Source organism: Thermobia domestica, chromosome 4 (assembly GCF_964235325.1).
Source record: "Thermobia domestica chromosome 4, izTheDome1.hap1.1, whole genome shotgun sequence".
NCBI lineage: Eukaryota > Metazoa > Arthropoda > Insecta > Zygentoma > Lepismatidae > Thermobia > Thermobia domestica.
This window is the reverse complement of record NC_137457.1, coordinates 9,714,090-9,736,001: the sequence shown is the minus strand read 5'-3', so window position 1 is coordinate 9,736,001 and position 21,912 is coordinate 9,714,090. Positions and strand designations below refer to the sequence as shown.

Below are 21,912 nucleotides of genomic sequence, written 5' to 3'. Positions count from 1 at the left end.
GATGACATATAGGTCTATCTTTCATGTTTAACTTAAACCAAACATACTAGTGCCCCTTCGTTATTTGATATACATTTAGACTTTATGCCTAACTTACCATCCATCCAACTGGAAACTTCCAAATATCTAATTCTTAATTGGGTTGTAGCCAGGGAAGTGTGGGGTAAATGACAAAGTATAAATAAATCATTATGCGTACCTCTAAGAAGCCTGCGGTGATTGGAGCGCGGTGACTAGAAACTGTTTGCCACTAGATGGATTTAAAATACGTTTTCCCAAGTTAAATATTTTCCTTACCAAAAGCGTAAGAGTAGTGAACTTTGAATGCATACTACAGGTATCTCTTTACTGTTTCATAAGTCAAGACTAATCTACTTCGTTTCCGTGTATCCCGACTTTTTATTTTTTTCCTTTTTTTTTTTTTTTTTTTTTAGTTCTTGTGAAAGCTGATAGATCAATTTTCAAGATGTAATATATACACTTTCAGTTTTTCCCCAAACTTTTCGCTGGTCTAGTAATTAACACGCGTCCTTGGTTCATTAGATCATGGGTTCGATTCGTGATGAAAGAGTACCTAAATTTTAAAGTATTATGGTCGTTCACATTCCATATTTCACTGTAGATCTACGTCTTATATAGCCTTGGTGCATAAAAGAGATGCTAAACTTCAATAATCATCATAGTCTTTCCCCACATACTTGTAACCGGTTTGAGTTTTATATTTAGTTTGCAACATCATACTTGAAAAAGGACTTTGACCATATTTCGTGAAAATAGTGGAGCTTCCAAAATGATTTTTTCTACGGAGGCTACTGAATCCTCCCACACTTGATAATGGATGAAACGGGAGAACCCAGAGAAAACCGATGCACACGGTGTTTTTCTATTCCAAATCTGACTTGGCAGTAGCCAACCATCGAACCAGGAAACGCCACCATAAACGGTCTACCACTTTATCAATAAGATATTTATAAACTATACTGAAAAGATGTCCCAAATTGTAAGTGCTACATCAAGTGTTTAATGTTTTACGTTTCTATTTTAATGTTTTTGTGTATTTATTTTTTATTTATTAAGTATTCCGAATTACTTGGAATTAAGATGTGTTTTGTTTACTTGGGTGACTGTACTTTTAGTGATCTTGGTATAATGGTAGAGTTGGAAACTAGTATAATATTTCTCATTTAAAAAAAAATCCCAAATGAGATGGAAGAAATATAATGGGTATATGTAGTTTGATACTATAATGCTACCACAAGCTCTTGTCATGATTATTGCTATTCTCGTTGCTATAGTGACTAGGACTCACGACTTTGGTACGTGGGGTCCCGAGTTTGATTCCCGGTTGAAAAAGAACAGAAATTGGAACGCACAAATGTAGTTCGGATTCCACCTCCAACTTTAGATTCAAGTGTCTAATAGCCTTACTGCTGAAAAGAAACACTAAACTTCAAATCACTATCAGATGAGCATAATTTAAGTTTCAGTAAACACTTTAAGAAAAGTATGTTGGTAGCACTGATCGTCCTGCTTAGACCCCTCCGTCCCATTTAAACCCCTATCGTCCGGCTTAGACCCATTTTTGGTCCTCAATAGACCCATTCGTCCCGTATAGACCCCTTGTGTATTTTCGTACATTGCAAAAGGGGTCTAAACTGAACGAAAACGTCCGGAATAGACCCATTGCAGCTACCTATCTATCTATCTATCTATCTATCTATCTATCTATCTACGTATACACCGATATACTATATAAGTAATAAATTTTCATCACATCTAACGTATTATTACTACTAAAATACATCAATAGCAATTAGATTTAAAATGCATTTAATTAATACGATTTGAAGTACGTTTTCATTTCAAACGATAGCCATTGATATTTTGATTAAACATAACATATTAGCTTACCCTTAGCATCGGCCGATACTCTTGCATCTGAAACAGTAACAAAATAATCATTTTTGTATTATATTTCGTTTTCTAAAATATTTTTATTTCGTTTAACATAAATTATACTAATATATCATATTAACTATAACAGCAGGTGTTGACGACAGTAATTTCGAACAGTAATCTCGACAGTTTTAGAAGGCAGGATTCAGCGCGAGGTTGTTAATTGATATTTTGAAAATGTATAACCATTTATAATTTTGTAAATGTTGTGGAAAATAGCTCTAGTTGACAATAAGTTGCTGTACAAAAGTAATGTAACAAACTTATTATACTTTGATGTTTGTATTTATCTACTATTATACCTACGTACAAATGTTAATTCCGAAACTGTTTAGAACGAACAAATTTGATTATTAAGAATAATTAATTTACAACAATTGAAACTAATTACATTATTGTAACATGAATATTTCTCTCCTGTGTTACTACAATCAAAATTTTATGACAAAGATGGAATACAAAATTTTATTCCTAATTAAAATAAAATATTGCAAATTGTCAATATATATATATATATATATATATATATATATATATATATATATATATATATATGTATATATATATAAGTATTTATGGAACAAAATATTGAAAATCTGAACAATGGTCAAGCATAAACTATCTTCAGTAGACCCAATCACTCTTCTATTACACATTTTGAAATGTCATATTTGACATTGCCTAATTTTCATGTGTGCACAACTCATGTAAAAGCAACAGAGAAAGTTTAACGAACATCAAGAATGCTATGAAAAATGAATTAATGGAACCCAAGAATAGGTATCTATTAGATAGAATGGAACATCTAGAGTTTCCAGCGCAAGTGAATGATGAAATAGGAGTTGTCGTTGAAACATTTTACATAAAATATACACACTAATTTTTATTATAATTGCACGTGGCTGTACAGAACAAACTACATTAGAATAAAAACATAGTACTCGGGAGGCAGAACGGCTGATTATTAGGTTCCGTTCAACATGAAAGTAAAAGCAACCGTTGGTCCTAAATCATCAAGTCCACTATTATGATCATTTCTAGACCGCCGTCGCTTGATGCGAGCGGAAGCTCCCCCGTCTACTGAAGCTAAAATGTAAGCATTTCAAATAAAAAGCCATATCTCCCAAACTAATCAAGACATTAATGAATTTTTTCCCGCTTTTATTTGAAGTGTGTGCTTTACGATTTTGTCTATACAGGCTTTGAATAGTCCCAACGGATTTTCGGAAAATTTAACATAAATATTAAAAACTGGCATATTTAGTCCTTAATATTTTCTTTTTTGTCTGTATCTCCGCAATGAGTTGAGATATGGAAAGAACATTCCTAACTAAATTTGTAGACCATTAATGTATCTTTCCAAAGGTACCAACATTATTAGGTTTACTTCCAAACGTATCCGTACAGAGAGGTAAGTTCGAAGGAAAGTGCACTTTGATTCGAATGCTGATGTCTCGAATGCAACTACTGAATTTCAGCTCATGTCAGTCAATAAAAGTTTTGTTACCGAGATAAAAGCTGTTTTTTTTTTTTTAATATTTGAAGAGCAGTTCTCCCTCTTCTCCCTTGAGATCTCCTGCACTCTTATGATCATTTTTAGATCTCTAGATACGACCATGCGTTAAGGATTACAAAATTTGGAACAAGTAGATATGTCTTTTATAGTGTCAAGATCCACTTACAGTTGATATTCAGGATGATTCCGAATTTTCAGCTCTATTTGTATGAAGATATTTCCATCGGTCGTGAAAATAATTCCTTATTTCTTTAACAAAAATGTAAATAATGTAGGAATGTATGTAAAGATGTCTTAAGCGAAAGCGAACATCATTTATAGGTGATATATAGGGTGATTTATAACATCGTTATACACCTGAAGGGTATTTTTGAAATCAAGAATGGGTCCGTATTTTCTCAATGGCCACTTTAAAAATATTTTTGCACAAACCTCAGTAACTCTATTTGTATGTAATTTATAAGAATATTACACCAAACATCATCAAATACCTACTTATTACTAAAAACAAGCAAAACTGTAATAATATTCTAGACTATCATATCAAATCTCTACGAAGTATTTGTAAAATTACATATTTCTTTAGTTTTTTGAACCCTGATTAGATTAATCTTTTCTGGTACACAAGTGTTTATAAGTAAGTTATAACACTTGTTACAGTGCTTTTATGCACTCCACTGATGATTTAGGACCACCGGTTGCTTTTGCACTCTTGGGTTGATACAACTTCTTATTTTGGAGACTTTTCCAGATTCTGCCTCCCGACTATGGGGCATGCATTCAGAAAATGTTAGTAAATTCATAAAGTATAAACGTAATGAGTGTTTACAAAAATAGTACAGTTGCTAAAAATTGGAATTTACCATGATCCTAAATACCAAAAACTTTTGATTCCAGCAATTTGGTGAATTGTATTGTATATAGTAACTTGATTGCAACCCTAAATTTAGTCCCTCAAACCCTTTTATCGTAAGAATATTTTACGATGTGCATATGCATACAATATCTTTGGTCACATGTTATCAGACGAACTTGCATTCATTGTAATTTGACATGGTATAACTATATGAATATATATATATATATATGAATTGTGTGGGTTCCAGCATTGATATTCATTAACTGACACATAAACTTGATACTGGAAAATCCTTTACAGAATATAAGACTGAAATCGCAAGTAGATATTAGCAAATAGTGGTTATTGAAAATATTTTACTTACTTCGAGCTTTAGCTTTTGCTTTGCCACCTGAAATATATCAAAATTGGACTCCATTTATATAGTTATATAATTTCAAAGTTATATTTTTCTGTAATCTATTCACAAATAAAATTTGAAAATAAAGAAGCGCAATAATTAATTTCAGAATAATTAGTAGAAAATATAATCTTATTCATCTTCTTATTATAATATTATTATGCACTTGCCTTAGTATTCTTAAACAAAAATTAAAACCAAAGTAAATTATAAGGGGGAATGCTAAGGAAGAATAATTGACTCTGAAGTATCTTAAGGAATGAAAATTTGCGATAGAAGTACACACAAAAGTGAGTGGCTTGTAAGATATGACCAACTGTTACTGGCACCATATATCAAAATGACCCTGCCTTTGTGTTCTCACATAATAACATTTTTATTATCTTTAGAAATTACACTCTTGCTGTGTTCCGGTTTACCTGACAAGAAACCTTAAATTTGCTTTCCAGAGTAGGTAAAAGCGCCGAATTGTTGTATGTGTATGCAAACTTATTACTTATTGATCTTGCTACTCAAGGAGATCTTAATGATCCACTGAGCAGTAAGCAATGTCTTCGTTCAGTTCCACTGATTGATGGAAAATCCTGTGATATAGAGTCTTCATGTGGTTACCAACTATTACTGGAATGACCGTAAAAATAAAAACAATAATGACGTCTTTGAAGCTCAATTTGTATTCATATATTTAAATATAATTTTTCCAGACATAAAGGAGATTTTACCTTGTACGCTTACGCTAGCGCCACCTAGGAAAGTACAAAAATGTGTATCAATTTACATTTGCGACATATTCATATATATATGTGTGTGTGTGTGTGTGTGTGTGTGTGTGTGTATGAATGTGTGAACTGAAACAATTGTCATTATTGCTGAACATGTTTTGACATATGTTTAATTTATTTTATGAATGTATGAATTCAGAATAAAAATATAGATGGCAACACTTACAGTTTAAAATGAAACCTTAACACTGAGAAAGTTTGTGTAATGTCTACTGTTTGTTCGTGTTTACTGGGTAATACGTGTAAATTGTAATATGTATTTGGAACACATGCATCTAAATCCCAAGTGCATTAGGCATGCACAAGAATTTATGTCTAAACTTACAATCTCAACAGGTTAAATTGAAAATCAACTTAATCAATTGTGAACTGGTTATATGTCAGACATGAGATAGATCTATGACTATCAATGATATTTTAACTTGTGAAGTCTATTTTAGTGATTTCCAGACATACTATTGGGCCCATGGATCACCATGTGAACATTCCTCAAATCATAACAAACACATCATGTCTGAAACAGCTGTTCCATGAAACACAACGAATTCCTAGAGGGGCATAAAGGTAACAGTCAGTATGGATTCAAGGGACCATGCAACATCATGCCGTTAGTTAGCGCGTCTAAAATAATGAACATATGCCTTGTTTAATCGTAATTGATGATATTGTGTAGTGAAACCTGATACACGTGTGTAACATCAGATATGGATTTCCATGTCTAACTATCAATTATGAACATTCAACTTAGGCACACCCGGACTTTTTCTATTGTTTATATCTTCTTATAATATTTCTACTATCTGCGAGTTACTAGTGTTCTAGTTGGAAACGTTACTAGAAATTCCAGCATTTTAATTGCGTTTTACGCTTGTCCTTTCATTCTTGGTTTACTGTATTTTTCCTACCTCTCAGAGGGACTAACTACGGCAAATCTCGAGCACCAGAAAACATGCGCTGTGTTTTTGCAGCAGGCTTCTCATCATTGTTTACTATTATTAAAACTCGAAATATTGTTGGCTTTATTTATTGCATGCAAAAGGATTATCATGATTGATTGATTCAGTTTCTTAGCTCTGTCATCAGAATGGATCTTTCCTTCGCAAGAAATCTGACATCAGATAAACGAGCTTTACTCTGAAACTAGTGGCGGTCACAGTCCTTCAGGTGTACAGCATGTAGGGTCATTTATGTACTTAAATTAATTGGATTATAAATCAAGACATAGGAAAATCAGCTGGATGGCTCTCTTAGATATATCGTTTAATCTATGATTTAAATTTCGTTTACGTAATAAAACACTTATTATGGAATATTTGAATTAATTAATTTGCTTAAGTTAAAAGAAATTACAAATATGAACAACAAGGACGATTTTTTTAATTTAGAAGGAACATATCAGTGTATTTCGGGTAAGGCAACATGTATTATATTATGTAATGGTACATAGACAATTTAACACAGTTTGATATATATTATAACGAAATTATAATTTCATAAATTAGAACACATACACACAACCAAAATCACAAAAATATTGATGAATCAATAATCTGCAATCCTTTACTCAATTTCCTTTCACACGAAATTTCAATTTCATCTCACATCTCTATATTTAGGAATGATATTACAAATTCGCTTATTTTCTGGTTTCAGAATAGTGAGCTGTTAACATGATACAATTCCAGTATCCGAAATTTTATTGATGTATCACTTACATATCTTAACACGAGATTTAAGTTTCAATAAATCTCTGTTCTGAATTATAGTTCAATCTGTAAAATCAAAATCAATTTGAAATAGCCATGTAAAAATTATAATTTTTAGTTTAAATAATTTGTAGTAAATCTTACCTGCCGCTGCGTTAGCTTCGTCACCTAGAATAAAAAAATGGGAAGTTTTACTGAAACTTACTGACGAATAGCAAACTTTTGGGATTTTTTCTAAATTAAAAGAATAACTTTCTAATCTTTTGCTACGCATTGTAATATTAGTATTTTATTAGAAAGTATGCAATGATCTTATATCTAGTCAAGTACATAAGCACGAAGTTTTTCCTTAATCTAGATGAAAAATCTGAGTTTATTATAGCTGCGTTCAGTCGATACAAACTTTTGTAATAATTATTGGCCTTAAATCACATGTTGTTCCAATTAATAAAGTAGTGATATACTTTTATCATTTACTAAGTACTGATACTTAGATAGAAATATGCACAATTTGATGTCATTCTCAATATAATTAACTTTGTTGCAAGCAAAAAATATTATTTCTAGTACACTAAACAAACAATGAGAAATATTAAAAAAAATACTTCAGCCATGATTTGTTCCTGACAACTGTATAAAGAGTATTAATAGAATACCATAGTAGACTCAGTTGGAGGTCCTTACTGACCCCAAATTTCCTGGCTAGCTGCAGATCTTTCTGATATATCAATGAGTGACGATTTTTAATTTCATCATTGTACGTGAATAATATTAGTGAACTTTGGCACGACTTAGAACGACATTGTGGCTCAGAAGTGAATCATCATTCGTCGTATATGACAGTGACATTCACCATTCATTATATTTTAATACTCTACACCAGTTTCGATCTTTCACTTCTGGATAGTCATAATGAATGGACCAGTAAAGTATTCAGAAATACCATTCAAATATTCTTTCTCGCGTTTCTACACCACCAAATGAATTGACACTTCAATAGTGAAGTGGCTGTTGATATACGCAGTTTATATGCAGCATTTGGGTAACTTCTTCTGTACAAAACAATAATATACTTTTGTTCTCTGCATGTTATATTCAAATATGAATATCTGGAATTACAATATTAAAAATATAAAATTAACACAACTATGTAGAGAAATTCTGAAAAAAAAAAAACAGTTCCTATTTCGTAACAATTCAGGTGGAAGAGTAAATGTTTTAATGAAGTTCTATACAACACACATCATATTAAAATGAATTCTGACCAATTGTAGGCATTTGTTCATAGGAACAGTTGTTCAAGTTGTTAATCGTTAATTAATACCTGCAAATTGTGTGTACAAATTTTTGCAATAATTAAAATAACTTCTAGGAATTTAGAATTAATATCCGATCAGTGTCCTTAATTATATATATATATATATATATATATATATATATATATATATATATATATATATATATATATATATTTGAAGAAGTCAAAGAAAGGAAGAGGGTATTACAAGTATATATTATGCATGGGGTAGTGAGTAGTTATACATTTTATAGTTTCTTAAGTAACTAATATCCAACTTGTCAAACGTATTGGAGTACAGAAATGAATGAGGAGCATAATTGTGAACTAGATTTGAATTGGAAGTTAATAATATTTCAGATTTAAAGTACATTTGCTTTTCACACTATACTCTATGACTTCTGTTTTGAAATTATACAACACATTAGCTTACCGTTAGCGTTGGCCGATGCTCTTGAAACTGAAACCATAAGGTAACAATAGATTTAATATTAACTTGAATGTTTAGTTTATATAATTTTTGTGTTCTCAGAAATTATATCAATACATATTATAAACTATAACAGTGAGGGATGAAGATAGCAATCTAGAATACGGTTGGGGGATAGAGTTCCGGGTTTTAGAAATTATATATATATATATATATATATATATATATATATATATATATATATATATATATATATATATTGCATTAATTTCGAAGTTTGAATTTTAGATGATGCAAAGTTCGATGTTGTTAAAAACTAATGCTTTGGTGATATGGAGCCATTTCATAATTTGTAAATACTGTGGGAAAAAGCTCAATATATCCAAAAAAGTATGCATTGTGGAAAAGTAAATATTTTAAAGATCAAAGGGTACTGGGGCATGTTTTTAGAGATAAATAAATATTAATCTACAAATATGAGTCCTGGAACTGTTTAGATTCAATATATTTATTACAATCCTGATTATTAACATAATTAATATGTAACATTTGAAAATTATTATCATTATTGCAATATAAAGGTTGTATTAATATCTTAATGGCAATGATTGAGTACAGAGGATTACTGCTAATTGAAACAAAATATTGCAAACGGTACATATATATGTTGGATGAAATTGTGGTATATATTTATTGCTGTAACTAAGCTTTAATGAAGATCTATATTATTTACTGAACTTGAGTACTAAGGAAACAAAATAATAAAATTGTGACCAAAAGTTAGGTATTAACTGTCTTCTGAAATAACATACTTTTAAAATTCCTATTTGCTGATAAATATACAGAGTGCCATATTTAAATTTGAATATTTTGTATGCCTCTCCATAACAAATGTGAGGATAACAGAGAATGCATAAATAAGTTAGAGAATACGTTGAAGTATGAAGGAAATAAACTCAATAATAAGTATATATAAGAGGTAAATGAATATCTAGAACCTAATGATACAACACAAGTGAATAATAAGTTATGCATGGTTACAAATATATATTTACATATCAAATTGCACTACAATAATTATTACTCTAATGGAGTGTATCTACAATGGATGCAATGCAATAAATGAAACAATTCAAACAAGCTTCCCCTTGCATTTGGCATCTCAATGTATATTTCATACATTGTGTTATGTTCTATGGTCCAATTCCAACCTATTACACATAATAACTAATTTTTACAAGATAGGGTTCTTCTGATTGTTCTAACCAGGGATTGGTGGGGTGTTGATTTCTGAATCAAGTCATCGACAAGTGAGAGCGGGGCTCACTTACAATATAATTGTTTCTATAATTGTTATGACTTTATATGGAATTGGAATTTATTTCGAACTCATTTCTATATGTTGATATCTTGGGATGTATTATTATTATTATTATTATTATTATTATTATTATTATTATTATTATTATTATTATTATTATTATTATTATTATTATTATTACTAATAAAATAAAATCGCAAACAAAATTCTAACACGTTAATATAAAACATTTTTTAAATATAAATTACATCTATTTTTATTATCAATTTTTTCGTGAAATCAATTTCTGTTATCCCGAAGATAATACAATTAGTTGATTATCATTATCGCATAATATTACATTTTATTATCATTATCACATAAGGATTACATTTTCTGAAATATATATAATAATACGAACATAGATAAACAGATTAGCTTGTAAACGTATAAAGCATTATATCGTGCGCCTACTTCCTGCATATTATTATAAACTTTAAGCATAACTAACTAACTAACTCTATGGTCTATGGAACAAGCAGATTCAATGCGGCGTTCACAAAAGCTCTCCACTGACTTCTATCTTTAGCTAACTGCATCAAGTTTGTACTTTGTATTCCAATCTCTGCGAGATCCATCTTAATATTGTCCTCCCATCTGTGCCTATGTCTTACTAATGGTCATTTTTCGATCGGTCTTCCAGTCAAGACTTTGAAAGCGCTTATACTTTCTTCCATTCTAGCTGCATGACCCGCCCACCTAAGCCTCCTAGACTTGACGACCCAAACAATGTTGGGTAAACCGTATAAATTATGTATTTCTTCATTATGAAGTTTCTGCCATTTCCCATTCCCATTTCTCCTGGGTCCGAATATTCGTCTCAGGATCTTGTTCTCAAATACTTTCAGCCTATGTTCTTCCCTCAGAGTAAGTTACCATGTTTCGCAGCCATACAAAACAACAGGCATGATTATCGTTTTGTATATTTTAAGCTTCAAATTTATAATTGTAATATATATGCATAATTAGAGCGAGTTTTTGGTATATGCTCTACATATGTTCATATTATTCACATTTTCAGTTCAAAATTACTAACGAAATTAAAGATAAAAATATATTTGTGTAAACACTCTATATGTGTCTCTTGATGCATACAGTAGGTATTTCAAGAAAACACTTTTATACTCCATATCACATCGCTGTCTTGATTTCACCCAATACAATTCCAGCAGTTGCTGATAATGTGTTTTCCACAGATCAGCATTTCACAGGATGCATGTCTTGCAGGTCTTTTTCTTTTTTCGCAAGCCATAGCTGAGTCTGCTCTTTGTTGTTGTCAATGATCTCGGAAAAATCATTCACGCCGTCGTTCTACAGGCGAGCGTGTTGCTCACAAATTACGTATAGTCACATTTATAAGGCCAGTGCTACTCCACAAAAGAGAATGAAAAGGTTGCACCTGACTCTCACACACAAGACACATCAAGAGACAGCTAGATGGCGCCTTAGGTCTGTGACCCCACTAGGGCGGCTTTGAAACAAAAACATAAACCATATATGTATGTTGCATGAAAGTATGCATACAGTGTTGCCTAAAGTTGTTACAAGAATCTAGAAAACTTATTTTTGTTTGGTAATTTGAAAATAGCATTGTTCTAAAATTGATAATTGTTAGATAATATAAATCTAGTATTGTTTAAACATTTAAACACAACACATGCTTGCAAATTCAGGTAGAACATTCTGTTGATTCATATTCCAATTTCCCATATTTCACCTGTGCATTTGGGAGACGTTTCATGTATGACGTATTGAAACTGATGTAGTATTAATATGTTCATACATGACCAAATATTGGTTACGAAATATAGAAGACTCGGATGATCTGTTCCTCACCCGCGTTAAGAAACTGGTATGATTTACTTATTGCATCGAACATAGGCATTGAACTAGAGATGAGTTAAAAGAATGCTATAGAATAAACAACAATTTATCCTTCATTCTGCAGATAGGACAGTATTGTTTTTAAAGAAACCCAATGATGCGTCCGCGCCTTTGCGATACTTATCAACATTGCAGTTGAAGAATTGATAGGTTTAGGATATGAAATTTTGGTTTACCATATTTTTTTCTACGGGCTTTTAAAACTAAACATATTATATTGTTTGTTTTATTACTTCTCTTCAAAGTAATAACTTTCTAGTTGTGTTAAAACTTTCTTAAGCCATACGTGTGTCCAGGACAATAACGTACAAAATTTTAAGATGCATCATATACAGGAATCATTGAAGGGACATACTGCTTAATTATATTATCATCTACATACAAAAAGTTACATCTCCGTCCCGTTGACTATATTTAATACTATTAAATGGCACATCTAGTCTTTGACAATAATTTGAGTTTAATGATCACATTTTTCATTGTGCAACCTGCCATTCCGATTTCCTACTACAGAAATACCATTGTGTCTCAAACCTGTTTGATCACTTTTTAGGGAACAAGAAATAAAGATATAAAGTCTATTTAAGAGTTACCATATCATATTAATTTTTCATTCTTAATTAAATACATATTGGAAGTTAAAATAATTCAGTGACTTATTTTATGCAGTTGTTGTATATGCATCTTGTGAGTACTAATACTTTTGCGTTTGTTTTCCATTAGTAATGCATATTAGTATGAAGCTAATTTTAATTCAAAGACATACATTCTCACCTCCACCTCTGTAACCAACCCCTCCTGAAAAAAATAAAATTATTTCAAAATTTGTGATACATTTTAAAAATAGTGCTAAGTACTTGCAAGATGTATGTTTATTCGTTAAAGATAAGACATTAATGTGTGCAGCAATGAGTATTAAACCACAAGTGTTACTTTTGTAAAACTAATATCATATAATAGAATGTACAGAAATTTGTTCTCGTTACTTCTAAGCCAAAGTATTTATAACGTATCTAAAATAATTCTAATTCTGCTGCTGCTACTAATAGTATACTATATATACTCAAGAAATATGCTACTAATAAATAAAACATGAATTTAAGTGTAAGTGTTGACTTGCCTAGCTGATGGCTTTTTGAAACTCATATGTTGATTTTCATTACAGTAATTTTGACATATTAAACCTTTATCAACAGCGAATAAGCTTATTTTAGAGGTAAATATTTATCGGAATAGCAGATTATGCAAGTAGTTAAATTCAGTTCATCTTGTTATTTTAACACACATTTTAATGAAGTAATTGATTTTCCACTACAAGTAAATGCAGAAAAGATATAGAAGATGCGTTTTTATTTTTATTAGGTGTAAGTGATATCCATGAAAATGTGTTTGGTTTCAATCCCTAAATTGTCTGAATTTTCGGTTATTCAGAAAGTAACTAAGGCTTTCTAAAGAATATCTCAGGAAAATGAATAATATCTAAAGGGAGGTTTTCCGACATTCTCCTATTGCTATGGAAAGCGAACATTACGTTTTTCTTTTAGAACTATGACATTGATATTATTAGTTCCTCCCAAAGGAGACAATAGTTTACATTTCTTCTACTATACATATGGTACTGTTATTTTGCACATCCTATAAATTACAAACGAATAAATACGCTAACACTGAATTTATATTCTAAAATAATGGGTTAATTTCATCATGTAACGTGAAACACGAACTCGTTTTCCTCATGAAAGTAATAGAATTTTTAAGCAAGCTATTCTTGATGACATAAACAAGCTTTTAATTGTTTCCATTCATCTCTACATAAAACTATTTTCAAACATAAACTGTGACGTACTGTCGTCACGGTCGTAGATGTCATCATGTGAACGCTAATAATTCTCTACCACTGAAACACTAAGAGCTTAATCCGTCTCGATTCGAATCTTGGTTTCAGAAATATTACGATAACACCGCTTCCACGATTTACTCTTGTTATCTAAGTAATAATTGCGAGTAACTTCTAGTATCGGATGCAACCGTCATTCTCTAGGTTTGAGGCGCATATAGTATAGTAAATCTGAGTCTCTCTCAAAGAAAAGTCTTATAAAGTCTCGAGTTCGACTCAGTGAAGGTCTCATATAACTCCGGGGAGAGGAAATATAATATAATACTCACATAGACATTATGGAAAATACATAATATTTGGAATGTAAGAGAGTCCTTAAATGGTATATTTCTGGATTTTAGTACTAATACGTTAGTTACATTTTGCTGGCTCCTTTTATAACATCTCAAATTGTAGACAAACATTAGTACTATAATTTCGTAAGAGAAATTGGCACAAATTCCAAAAAGAACTGGAAGCTATGCCATATTACTTCTCAATTTCCGCGTAGGGTTAGAGTAATTGCCGTTGCGAAAAAAACGAGTGCGGATGAATACAAATATCCGCTCCATCTATTCTCATTGGAGTTTATACGAAACTCTGAAAAGTATAATACTTTCCACTAGTAATGAAGTGTTTTTTTTACATATAATCAATACATATATGTCACTGCACTGAACACCAATCACTATTGCGAAATTAATCTCATTATATTGGGCAGTTTACTCCTTTTTATGAACAGGTTGTCAATGTGTAGGTGGAAAAGCAGTGCTACCAAATTACTTACAAAACTTGAATTGACGGGAGTCGATGTTTTTTAAAGAAAATAAGGAGACGAACTGATTTGGGAGTAAGAACAAACTACGTTGATACAGGTAAAGTTATTCTTGCACAAGAGTTTTTTTTTTTTTTGATGCTATGAGCCCACTCACAAAACATGGATACTACTAGAAATCGCATTAAACGTCATTTCTGTATTAATAAAAGGAACACATTTTCGAAGTAAGAAACTGTGATTCGATCATGCAAGACTTACTTGAGTAGGAAAGCTAGTGAGATGCACAATATGTGGAATTAAACCAGTAATTTGTCCTACAGTTGACATTGCTTCTGTAGTAGTTGGAAATATGTGGTATCATCGTTTTCTTAAAAGCTATCATTTTCCCAATACTGATTCCATTGAAGACTATAACTTTATGTAATCACATAATTTAATAACACCTATAAAGTTGTTCTAGTGCATTCATAATATATTAAGAAATGTACAAAGATAGTTGCAATGTAACTTATTTGTTTCACTAGATATATTCTTAGCTCGAAATAGCTGATGATCCATAGGACCAATACCAAATGTTATTTGAATCTTTAAATAGCTTGAATTATGAAGTATTCAGTGTACATTAGGGAGGGGCGAACTTCAAAAAATGTAAACAGAAGCTTTTGTCTCTAGTTCTAAAAGTTGATACAGGTAAAGATAATTTCGTATATAAAATTTCAGATTTTTATCTTTTGATTTAAGGGTCCCAACTTTGAGTTAACAATGTAGCTATTATTGACATATGATAAAAAGTAGTTTTTTCCTGTTCAGTAGATTTGTTGTTCTAAAACATACGTTAATTTTTTTTTTATAAAGAAGCATTACTTAATTATCTGCTTTCAGAAACACATGCTTAGTTTCCAAATTTCCTTCTTGATTCCTCGGATAAAGCAATCATTCCATGTCTGCCTTTATGACCAAAAAAAAAAAAAAAAATGTGGAAAGCCTGGAAACTTGTTTTACGACTCGTTCAACTGCTTGTGAATGGCATTGAATTCCTGTAAATTCCAGTGGTCTTATTTCAATCTTTGCAAGCAATTCTTTATCTGACATTGAGTTTACAAGTGGAGGTGGCGTTGTGACGGATGCATCCCAATCAATCATCTTGTAGTAGTTTTCTGCTTCGAGATGAATAATAATATTTGATTTACAAAATTTTCTCACTCCAGCTTGATTGGTCATTCTTGAAACAAAAATCTTGTTTACTGCATATTTTCTTACTTCAATGTCTGGATCTGCAAGAGCTGCAAGAAAAATATTTTCACTGTGGGCAGAATAACAATTTAACTTTAGAGATCTTATTGCAACTTCCTTCATCTCACTATTGGGTAAATTTCTAACTTTCTCCAAAATAAAATAGAAGTTACGTGATGCATCACTGCAGTTGGAATGGGTTTTTATCTTGAACCAACTTGGAACATACACTCTAACGATGTAGGTTACAAGCTGCAATAGGTTTTTGGATGGATTTCTTGTGTTCATGAACAAACTAGGGGTTCGATTGGCGAGCGTCAACAACCTGGCGTGATTAAGGGTACCTGGAGAAGCAGTTTGTAAAAATTTTATAACAGCAGCATCAGCGTTGTCATTTCCCTTTTGTACTGCGATGCAAGCCTTCAGCAAATACTTTTGATAAAATCTTTTGTGATATTCACACAAAATTCCAGGACATTTCCAGTGACGGGCTGGAAATCAACTATTGGAACATCCCGTGGATCAAAACTTAACGTCTTTCCGATATGCCCCGAAAATCCCTTTGGACTAGTTGTTTTGCCATCAATATATTAAAAAAAATCTCTTAGTGGAAGCTCATACAGATGCAATAAACAAATGAGCCACTGTAAAAGTCGATTTAAAGCTGTTTCTAGTCGACGTATAATTTCAAAATGTTCGCCGATGTTTGTATTTGTTCCATCACATACCACAACACGCAAAGTAGCTGTCGAATCCGTGTCACGTATAACAGGGAGTATTTGATTTGAAATATCTTCTGCTTTGTCACTTTGTGGAGCAATATGATCCACGTATTGCTCACTAGGATATGCAATAATAACGTAGTGATCCTCCTTCTTTGTTAGTTGTCCTCCATCTGGTCCAAATAGTCTGGTTTTATATATGCGCCCATCAAAAGAAACACAAATTAGCCTGCGCAAGTCAAATGAACGAGATTCTGCTCCCTTGTCTCTCCAATAAATTCGCTGTCTCCACAACTTTGTTGGTTCTAATATATTTTCTGGTTTATCCAGTTTCAGGTCTTTCAGGCATGCATTAATTAATTTGCAAGCATCTCGGTTACTAACGCCAATCCTTTCCATCATTTGGCTTAAGTTTGGGTACTGGTGCCTATTTTGTGCTGGCCGTTTTTTGGAATCTGTGTCTTCAGAGTCGGATGTGTTTGCTTCATAAGGTGATTCATCTTCCAAGGCCACACCACTTGCTTCATTTTTTTCCATAAAGTTCAACTGACAGGCACTAGTTTTAGTCGTAGTTAGGCTTTGCAAATGTCTTTTCCTAAACCGTCCTTCCTAATGGTCCTAATGATCCTAATGGTCCTTCCTCTCTGCTTTTTTCTGAAGTGAACTCGAAACAATCTTGTCAATCGAACCGATTACCATGTTCCGACTCGAAGTCTGATCTACCCAGAAATTCCGCTCAATTTGTGGTACTTTTATGACGCATTTACACAACTGTCTGTCCATTATTTTGTTTCTAACATACTTGCAAGTACAGATATCAAATACTTGTTTGAAATTACTGAAGTCCGCTTTGAATGTAAGTGATGTGCGCTTTGCTGGTGGATATTTTTGGAGCTGTTGAGCAAGTCGTATAAGGTTTGAAAGTTTGCCCAAAACGCTGGAATATCCAATGACTGGAATGCTAGCTTTGTTCCAGATACTGACAAGATCTTTCACCACATAGTTTAAAATGCCTCTCGTAAAAGGTGTTTCTTTCCCCTCTTCAGGTAGCATTTCTCTGTACAACAGGTAGCATTTGACTACTTCTTCTTTCGTCGGGAGTTGTCTTCCAGAAAATACTTCAGGCTGACCAAATAAAGAATGGTGAGACTCTGATCGAGTCAGTGGTCCTCTCGAAGATGAAGACATACTCACTGTTAGTTTGCTATACTGAAATACATACAATTTCACAAAATCGTTGTAGTCGGTGTGGAAAATTTAAAACTAAGTATGAATGTAATAGAGTAAGAGATATACTTCAGATTCACACCCACTACGGATGAGAAGTCCGTTTTTTCTGAGGTGGTTCACCCTCTTAGATATTTGATGATAGCGTGTTGTATTCCCACTCAGAGTGAGAACCCGTTTTTTAATGAGGCGGGTGTCCTCAAATCGAAAGTATAGATGATTATTAAATTGTTCTGGTCCCATTAAAAGTGAGAACCCGTTTATTAATGAAGCAGGTGTCCTCAAATCGAAAGTATGGACGATTATTAAATTGTTCTGCTCCCACTAAAAGTGAAAACCCGTTTTTTAATAATGCGGGTGTCCTCAAATTGAAAGTATAGATGATTATTTAATAGTTCTGCTCCTATTAAAAGTGAGAACCCGTTTATTAATGAGGCGGGTGTCCTCAAATCGAAAGTATAGAAGATTATTTTTTTTGTTCGTCGTCCCGTTTAAAGGGTTGTGCCCTTTCTTCGGGTAAGTGTTGTACTGTAGATCAAGTGTCTCTATGGAAATGTAGGTGGTCTAAGGGTTGCCAGGTTTATTATTTCTTTATTCATCACATTAATATGAAACATACATGGATTGAAATGGTTCTAGGAGAGAAAAAATATATATATATATATATATAACACAAACACTAATAGGTTAATGGTTAGAAGAGAATATTGGCAGTTATTATTACATAAACACAAAATATGAGAAGAAAAGAAATTTCAGGGCTGCAGTAATAAAATGAACAACTGTAATGAATGGATAAAAATGCACTGCTTTGGACGTCACATCACAAGGTTATGTTAGTTCAGACGAATGAAGTTATCTTCTGTTCCTGGGGCGATTCAGGAACTGATGAAGACGAAGGAGGCCCTTGTTAATAGGTATTACTGTGCATATGATGGATAGATATGAGATGAAAGTTCATGCGGTCGGTAGATTGTATAGATTTTGGGTCCAATATGTCATCATCTAACTGTAAATGATATAATGTCATGAAGTGTTGGAGAGGGGTGTCAATGAATGTTGGTGGTGCATCGTTGTCACGGTCGTAGCGGAGTATATCAAGTATCATAGGATGGGGCTGTGCTATACGTTTGCTGATGTAACGTATACGTAGTTGTTCGAGGTGCGTTAATAATGGCGGAAAATCTATCATCTCATAAAGTAAACGTGTTGGATGAGGTAGGCTTATGCGGTATGCTAGGCGTATAGCATGGCGTTCTAGTATAGCAAGTTTTTGATAGAATTTTAGGGGCGCAGATGCCCAGGCTGTATGTCCATAGGTTAATGTATTCCGCATGAAGGTTTTATATGTATTGAGAACGGTATGTGCCCTTAATCCCCAGGTTGTGCCCACTAATCGTTTGAGAAGATTAAGTCGATTTTGCGCTTGACCTATGAGTTTGGTGAGATGTGGAGTCCAGGTAAGATGAGTGTCAAAAATGACACCGAGATACGTAATACTACTTGAAACTGGAATAGGCGTAAGATCAACCTGAAGGCGAAGTAGATTCGGGTTTCTATGTACTCGTGAACGGCGTCGACGTGGTAAGAAAACTATGGTTTGTGTTTTGGAAGAGCTAATATTTAACTTCCAAACATGACACCATCGCACAAATGCATCAATGGCTACTTGCATGGTTTTATTGAGAGATTGTACGGTGCGGCCAGTTGTGAAAAAAGCAGTGTCATCAGCAAACTGAAATATTGTGGTGTTATTAGGAATGACAAAATCAGCGACGTACAGTAAGTATAATAAAGGAGACAATGATGAGCCTTGTAGTACACCAGATAGCAGCAAGATAGGATGTGAGAGCGTTCCATTAATTGAGACATAAGCTAATCGTCCTATGAAGAAGGAGTGTATGAAGCGGATGTACGAAGTTGGCAGAAGATAGTTACGAAGTTTATATAGTAAGCCAGGGTGCCAAACTTTGTCAAAAGCCTTTTCCAAATCAAAAGTAACAAGGCAAGAAGGAAAACCTGTATTATATTGATTGTAAATAGCTGTGGTGAGACGGAATAATTGATCTTGAGTACTAAAATTTGGCCGGAATCCAGCTTGGTGTATTGGAAGAAGGTTATGTGAGTGAAGATGGTCGTGCATGCGACGGACAAGGATTCTTTCCAAGATTTTGCATAGGCAACTAGTGAGGTGAATAGAACGATATGATGTGACTTCTGATGGAGGTTCCTTTGGTTTAGGAAAAAGAAGCACTTTTGAGTATTTCTATAGATGATTATTTTTTTTTTTTTTTTTTGTCCGTCGTCCCGCTAAAGGGTTTTGCCCTTTCTTCGGGTAAGTGCTTTATATAAAATGTAGTTTCCAGTTTAATGTGGTCGGTCTAAGAGGTGCACAAGTAAATAATATTTATTTATTCATTTATTAAATACATATACACAGAGAGGGGATGGAAGGGTGACAATAACATCTAATGAAGTACAAGCATACTATAAGCATGAGATAGCAATATTATAGAAAATAATACGTTTATTACCATGTAGTGCGGAGTGAAGACGAGTGGAAAACAGGAATGAATATGGTACAGGAGGCAATATGGAGAGAGTAGATGAAGATGAAATGAAGTGCTCTGAACGCCACATCACAAGGTATTTGTTAGTACAGACGAATGCAAGTTATCTTCTGTTCCTGGGGCGATTCAGGAACTGATGGAGACAGAGGAAGCCCATGTTAATAGGTAGTTACGGTGCGTATGATGGATATATGAATGATGAAAGCTCACGTGGTTCGTAGATGTGAAAGATTTCGGGATCAACTACAGCATCATCGAGTTGCAAATGATAAAGAGTCATGAAGTGCTGTAGGGGAGTATCAACGTAAGCTGAGGGTGCGTCGTGATCCCGATCGTACCGTAGGATATCCAGTAACATGGGATGCTGCTGGTCAATTCGCTTGCAAACGTACCGAGTACGAAGCTGTTCGAGATGGTGCAATAAAGGTGGAAAGTCAATCAGCTCGTAAAGTAACCGTGTCGGATGCGGTAATCTGATGCGATGTGCTAGGCGTAGAGCATGGCGCTCTAGGATAGCCAACTTCTGATAGAATTTTGGCGGTGCAGATGTCCAGGCAGTGTGACCGTATGTTAATGTACTGCGCATAAATGCTTTATATGTATGAAGTACTGTTAACGGTTTTAAACCCCAGGTTGTACCAACTAGGCGCTTGAGGAGGTTGAGCCGATTTTGCGCTTGGCGTATGATCTTGGTGAGATGTGGGGTCCAAGTAAGTTTGGAGTCAAATATGACACCAAGATAAGTAAGAGTATTTGACGGTACAACAGGTGTATGGTCTACTTGGAGGTTTAATCGACTTGGATTCCTGTAGATACGTGAACGGCGTTTACGTGGCAGGAAAACAATAGCCTGAGTTTTGGTAGAATTAATACTTAATCGCCATACATTACACCAGTCAACGAATGCATCAATTGCCGTTTGCATAGTTTTACTGATGGATTGTACTGTGCGGGCTGTCGTAAAAAAGGCGGTGTCGTCAGCAAACTGAAATATGCTGATGTTGTTTGGAACCACAAGGTCGGCAACATACAGTAGGTATAATAAAGGAGACAGTGACGAGCCTTGAGGAACGCCAGATTGGATGAAGATCGGATGAGAAAGTGTTCCGTTAATAGAAATATATGCTAGTCGCCCTAGTAAGAAAGAATGGATGAATCTGATATAAGAGGATGGTAAAAAATAGTTATGGAGTTTGTATAGTAAACCAGGGTGCCAAACTTTGTCGAAAGCTTTTTCTAGATCAAAGGCTACCAGACAAGAAGGAAAACCTGTGTTGTATTGATCATAAACAGCCGTAGATAGTCGTAATAACTGA

At 33.3% G+C, this 21,912-nt stretch overlaps 1 protein-coding gene across 1 annotated transcript in view; it reads right to left on the bottom strand.

Annotated features, from left to right (window-relative positions):
• The window catches only part of LOC145683627 (uncharacterized), a 497,638-nt gene that overhangs the window by 62,215 nt on the left and 413,511 nt on the right, over positions 1-21,912 (bottom strand). Inside the window, exons 91-96 of the mRNA XM_081754963.1 lie at positions 12,965-12,988; positions 8,950-8,976; positions 7,364-7,387; positions 5,454-5,477; positions 4,696-4,722; positions 1,912-1,938 (exon numbers count right to left, since the gene is read on the bottom strand). Coding sequence (XP_081611089.1) covers positions 1,912-1,938; positions 4,696-4,722; positions 5,454-5,477; positions 7,364-7,387; positions 8,950-8,976; positions 12,965-12,988 — 153 coding nt within the window. The remainder of the gene's footprint in view (positions 1-1,911; positions 1,939-4,695; positions 4,723-5,453; positions 5,478-7,363; positions 7,388-8,949; positions 8,977-12,964; positions 12,989-21,912) is intronic.